Below are 6,507 nucleotides of genomic sequence, written 5' to 3'. Positions count from 1 at the left end.
AGGTCCGTTTACGCCGGTTGTTAAACAACATCGTTATGGGGAAATGCAAGTCTGCGTCCAAATGGTTGGAAGATAAGGAGGAAGGACAATCAATACTATATATAGTGAATGTGAGGTAAAGTGTGTCGCCAATGTAACCGGTTAAAACTCAAAGTGGTGATGAGGTCTTAAAATGTGTGTAAAGGGTCTTAAAAAAGGTCTTAAAAGGTTTTACATTTGACTTCAGGATTCCTGCTTATACCCTGCATTGTCCTTTTTTTATACTTTTTTCAAATCCCCTTTTGACATGAAACCAGAATTGCCAAATCGTTTATCCATTCCAAAGGACAGCCCCTCCCCATACCATTCACTCCTCCCCCCAGTCTCTCCCCATAGGTGTGCTGAGGGCATGGAGCATGTGCTGCTGTTGGTCTGTGCTTTGCTTGCAGCTTCCCTTGTCCCGTCCTTCCTTGTTTACAGCAAAGGAGGTTGCAGCTACAAAGCCCACTAAAGCCCCCCCCCCCCGACTCTCTGACACGCATCTTTTGTTTCAGCCCCCGAACATGTGGCATGCCTTCTCCCCACACAGCTTATCAGCAGACTGTGTGGCATCAGTGGACTGAACTAATCTCTTTCTTCAGTGTTTCTTCTTTAACAGGCTCCGTGCTCCTGTGTCTTCTTGTCTTTATCCCCCGTCTGACTGTTTACAGTGCTTCATTGTTTGGGCTTTGCATGATATCATCTCGTCCATTTTTGTTGCAGGGCAAAGCTTTATTAAGGGAATGGCTTGGGAAAGGTTGCTCGCTTATCTATCTGTGCTCATGCCTGCGGAAGACATTTGTTGTTTGGACTTGTTTCTCAGCATGGCTCAGTCTGTCTGGTCCATTCCAGCGATCACATAAGTTGTGTTTACGCATTAATATCTGATCGTTGATAGTAGATGTACTGAAGTGTGAGCGTCTGTTGTTTCTCTCAGCAGGCCTGGCCCACTGGCACGCAGCAGATCCTCATCCCGTCGTCATGGCAGCAGGTCCCGGGCGTGGCCATCCACAGCTCCGCCCACCAGTCCACTGTCCCCGAGTCCCCCCTGGAAACACTTCACTCAGAAGCTGCCGCGCAGCAGGGACACAGCTGGAGGTCGGTCCACCACTCGTCAGTCTGAACAGTCTCATTCTTCTTTTACAATTATGAACTACCAACTTATAGTTTTTACATTTGAGACGCTCGTCATTCATTTCAATGTCACAACAAATACATTGGAGCGCCTTTTTAATCAAGGGGTTACCAGTGCTTTAAAGTAAGTAGATTTACTTTTAAGCACTGTACTCGTACTACTTCCTGTATAGTTTCCATCTTTTGCTTCTTTGTACTTCTGCCATTCAGACTCAGAGGCAAACCTGGTACTTTTACTCCACTACATTTATTTAATACCTTCGCTTAATTTGCAGATTTGGATTAATGATGCGACATGTAATCGACAATTAAATAAGACTTTAAGTTAGACTTTACATCCTGTCTACCCTGCAGTATAACATAATTAAAACTAGTGACCTGCTTCGATAACACTTGAATGCATCAATAATTATTATCAAAACATATGATATGTATTATTCTACTTTTACTTTTGGTACTTAAAAAATGTTTTGATGCCAATTATTTTTGTACTTTTACTTGAGTAACATTTGCAAAACAGGATATGTACTTGTACAGTGTACTCTTCTTACACACTGGTTCTTCCACTTTTACTTAAGTACTTAGACCTGAGTATTTACAACTCTGGGGCTTAGTGTATGCATTACAGTAAGTACATAAGTCACTTCAAATGTTTGCTGTAATAACAGATTAAAGTGCGGGAACTAAAGCTGCGTCAGTGGAAACAAACATGATCTCCTCGTGTTCATATATCATGTTCGGATTTAAGCTGTGCCCCTCCCTTTAACTTGTTTGTACTTTGGCCCTCGCAGGAATACAGCCCAGGGCCGCAGCCAGCAGGAGAGGAAGAAGGTGAAGGCCAGACGGGGAGAGAACAGGAACAGGTTGGTGGAGCCTGCAGCATCTCAACGTTCACACTTAATGACAAATGCCTAAAAATAACTATCACATCCTGTACCAGCAGATGTTATCCCTTAAAGTCTCTTCTGAGAAGTTGACACATTTAATTACAAATTCCTTAGCAGTAGTTAGTTTATTCGTCACTAGATGTCAACACAACAACCATAGATTAATGAAAAGGAGCAGTGGAAATACTCTGTCTATTTAATCGTAGATTACATTTCTTTGCCGTTTGCTGAAACCATGTTTGCTTTTGGTGGGAAAACTCAACGTTTCTATTGTTTCTCTTCCCAGGGGTATATCTGCCGCGTCATTGCTCAGCAGCAGCGGTGTGCCCCCGCTCAGCGCCGCGTGGTCGCAGCCCATAGTCATCTCCGACACACCCAGCCCGGCTGTCAGCATCATCACCATCCACAGCGACACGGACACCGAGGATGAGCGCAAGTTTCATCCCGCCAGGTGAGTCTCGCCTCGGCACCATTCACTCTTTTTATTTATCTGCTTATTTTAATGGAGCACATCAAAGGAGAATTTGTATTAAGAAGGATCTTAATGTCTGCCATCTTTTTGGATGCAGCTGCTAATCCAATTCTTGTTAGCACTTTATTTTGACCATTTCCTAAAAAAGGACTAATGTAAGATGATAGTTTGACTTCATTAGCAGACCAGGGCCTTATTGGTTTGTTTTTGTAATACTTAAATAAACCTTCTTTAATGGTCTTATAAAATAACATTGTTTCTCCATGTCCATAGCGTCGGCCTGAGCCAGCGCACTAACGTCATCAGCTGTGTGACGGTGCACGACTCGGACTCGTCCACAGCGAGCCCCCTGACCCCCCTCCCCCGCACGCTGAACCCAGCGGGCGGCGCGTCGTCTCGCCAGGCCAAGTCTCTGGCAGTGGTGGCGCCTTCAGTCAAAACCCAGGGCACGGAGCGAGGAGCTGCTTCACGTGGACGCCTGGACACTGGTGAGAACTTTATCTGTTTGTGTCACCATGCATTTTATTTACGATGTGACTGACCCAACTTGATAACTCATGTATTTTCATTTCCAGTGAACTACATAAAGCCGAAGAGATCATCCAACCGGCAGCCCTGCAGCTCCGGGGAGAGCATGGAGCGGAACAGGCTGCTGCCGAGCCAGTCACACCCTTTAAACCTGAGTCAGGTAATGTTTTTACAACATTCATCTCTGTCTTGAAAAGTTTTATTTTTTAATTAAACTGCCGTGAGACGTTGGCAAAGAATTTGATTTATTTGCCGAACCCAGGAGGTAAACGATGCAGGTTCACTGGTAAAAGAAAAACGCATTTGCTCACTATGTCAACAGATTGATGTTGACATCTGTAGACACAAAGAAACAGCAGTCATAATCCCAAAGAAGTGCGGGGAAAATAAATCACGGGTTTCTCGGAGTCATCATTCGGGAGTGACTCAGGTGTTTATGCGAAACAGGAGTGTTGGGAATAGGGCGGGGCGGGCCAATATTTTAAAAGCCTTTGCTGTAGAGTCGTTCATGGACGTTAGGCCTTGTCTGAAAATGTTGTCAGATATCTTCCCTGGAAATCTTACACTGTTTGAAAGGATTTGCACCTGTATTATTATTATTATTATTATTATTATTATTATTATATAGAAATTCCATTGAACAATTTAACAAAGTGTTTTACAAAAGGAAATAAAACCAGGCGAGGTAGATAACATGAGAAGAGCACTGAGAAATGAAACACACTAAAATGAATATGAACAAATACATAATGATAAACAGTATTAATAAAAACAAAGCAAACATTTAAACGTAGTCCACGCACAGACAGCATGCTCTCACAGCTGATGTTCTCCTCCTCGTTGCTCTCATGCCTCTGTGCTCCTCCTCAGGTCCAGCCGGTGGTCTCTTCCTCTCAGGAGCGCTCCCACAGCGACTCGTCTCTGCGCCGCCAGCCGACCTTCCCTCCGGTCGTCTCGTCTCACTACAACTTCCCCGAGGTGTCCGGCCCCGGCCTGTACGCCTACCCCGCCTCCACGGCCCTCTCCTCTGCCTCTCAGGCCATGGAGCAGCTGCTGAGCCGCGGCCACGCCCCCCACGGACACTCCCCCTCCGCCTATGCAGCACCGTACACCTCAGCGTCCTCCAGGAGGGACCCGTCCGGGCGGAAGGACTCGGTCAGCAGCCTGCTGCACGGCCTGCCCGCAGCCTACCAACACCCGTTTGCCGCCGGCTCTCCGTACGTCAGCGTGACCCCCCGCGCCGAGGCCTACAGCGCCTACCAGCTGAGCCCCCGGCGCCTCACACAGTACCCCTACCTATAGGGGGGCACACACACTTTTAACACAGAAAAAAAAATCTACTTCCCACATACTATGACAAAGGGAGTTCAAACTGTATCTCTAGTAGAATAACTGTTGTTTGCTGCTTCTGACTCTAAGGCGGCGTCTCTCTGTCGACTCATTATCCCTCTCTCGGGGCGTTTTTTAAAATGGTATTATTTGACATTATATTGGTTTATTTTCCCTTTAACAATATTGTTTAACGCCCGTATTTTATCCCCATCTTATCCAGATGTATAATTATGGCATTGTGGTAAATGTATTTTACTCCTGATAATCTTGAGGTGTGGTGTGAAGAGAGATTATCCTCCTGTCACGAGCTGACACTTTAGGCGAGCTTTTAGACGCCTGACTCACACGGCTAGTGAAGGGCTAGCTGACAAAGAGTTGCAATTATTCATTTCTCATGACCCATGTTTTAATGTTTTCACACTAATCCAATGAAACCCTGTGTTTTTTAGCGAACGTATTAATGACTGTACCTTAACCCTATGTCTGATTACTCACAAATATGTCTTTTTACTATGTTCTAAATTATGTTTTGTCGGTGTGAGAAAGGAAGAGGAGGAGGAGGAGGAGGAAGAAGAAGAAGAAGGTCAGAGAAGATGTGGAATAAGAGAAAAGATGTGGTGCAAACTGTGATGGATACATGTTAATTTAAGTGCACATGTGATGGTCTGTTATTGTAGTGACAGTGTTTAGGCAAGATTAATCATCTCCTTATGCAATAGAAACTTCTTTTTTTGAACTGCATCAACTGAGTGCTGAATGTATAACTGAAGTACAGAGGGGGAGTAACCAGCCACAGGAACGACGTGAAAAGCTTTTGTTTTAAATTGTTTATGAAAATATTAACCTTCTTCCCTACTTTACTCTCCTTGAAATATTAAAAAAAATCCAGTTTTATGTGGACCGAAAAATATTCTATATCTGTGAATCCTGATTGTGTAGGACCTGCTCATTTACTAAAACTGATTTATGGCCAGTTTGAAATGTTTTATGATCGATAAAGGCAGCATTTTGTCCTGTTTTCGCCCCATGACACTTATATGTTCACTAGAAAGTTGTAACAAACTACCCACACTGCTGTCCTGGTGAAAATAAGGTCTTTTAGCAAATAGGCTTCTGTGTTACTCTGTCTGATGAGAGCCACTTTAACAGTTATGACCCTTTATAATAAGTCAAAGGTGCATCTGTCCATTCAATGTACATGGTGTATTAACCCCAGAATATGTGCATTTCACTCGCGTCTATATATAACATTTTGAATAACAGCTCTTCACATGAGTTACTACAGTGTGTACAGCAGGCACAGGTCTCTCTGATTTGTGCCTTTTCCTGCCACCATGTTTTAGTTCAAGGTGAACCTCGGGATGGTTTCTGTGGGTTATGAAAGCTTNCTAAGGTATCCACTGGGCTCACACCTCTAAGCTCACATGTCATCCAGGTATCCGGCGAACGATGTTCACCATAAAACAGCGTTTCTGGTGGCCACTGGCGGCCAGTGGCCACCAGAAACGCTGTTTTATGGTGAACATCGTTCGCCGGATACCTGGATGACATGTGAGCTTAGAGGTGTGAGCCCAGTGGATACCTTAGCATAGACGATTATTCGGACACCCACTAGGTCAGGGGTCGGCAACCCGCGGCCCTCGAGCCGCATGCAGCCTATTAAGCCCTCTGCTCTGGCTCCCTTGAGCTTAGACAAAAATAAGAAGGAAATAAAATAAAAGTATTTGTAGGACTATTTATATCTTCTTGCATGGTTGAAAATGTTTCGTATCTTGTATTTTGAGGTGATACTGTGACACATAAATAAAAAACAAAACGGTTTTAATTAAGTCAACTCAAATATGCGTCACATCCTGCTACGGTCCAGCGCTAGCGCCTTTTCTTGCAGGCGAATAACCTGACCCCCGGCTCCATGAGCGAACTATGGGTAAATCAANATGATTACATTCAGGCAGACTGTAGAATAAAACCTCTTTGGACCATTTAGATACTTATTGAAAACAAGCTACAAAATGTAATACCTTGGAAAATGCGGTTTAATACTTTTTAATAGCCTTAAAGGTGGGGTAGGTAAGTTTGAGAAACCGGCTCGAGATACACTTTTTGTTATATTCCATGGAATGCTCTTAACATCCC

The 6,507-nt window shown here is 44.2% G+C and overlaps 1 protein-coding gene across 1 annotated transcript; it reads left to right on the top strand.

Moving 5' to 3' along the window:
* Positions 1-930: 930 nt before the first annotated feature.
* Positions 931-5,758, top strand: LOC104962247 (homeodomain-interacting protein kinase 1-like; the record flags this gene model as incomplete). Its single annotated transcript, XM_010790670.1, has 6 exons — positions 931-1,116; positions 1,944-2,015; positions 2,326-2,490; positions 2,785-2,999; positions 3,087-3,199; positions 3,910-5,758. Coding segments are annotated over 6 exons (1,183 nt in total), but the record flags the coding sequence as incomplete, so codon positions are not given.
* Positions 5,759-6,507: the final 749 nt, after the last annotated feature.

This window comes from Notothenia coriiceps, unplaced genomic scaffold, assembly GCF_000735185.1.
Source record: "Notothenia coriiceps isolate Sejong01 unplaced genomic scaffold, NC01 NC01_scaffold00034484, whole genome shotgun sequence".
Classification (NCBI taxonomy): Eukaryota; Metazoa; Chordata; class Actinopteri; order Perciformes; family Nototheniidae; genus Notothenia; species Notothenia coriiceps.
This window is presented reverse-complemented; position numbering and strand designations above follow the sequence as displayed.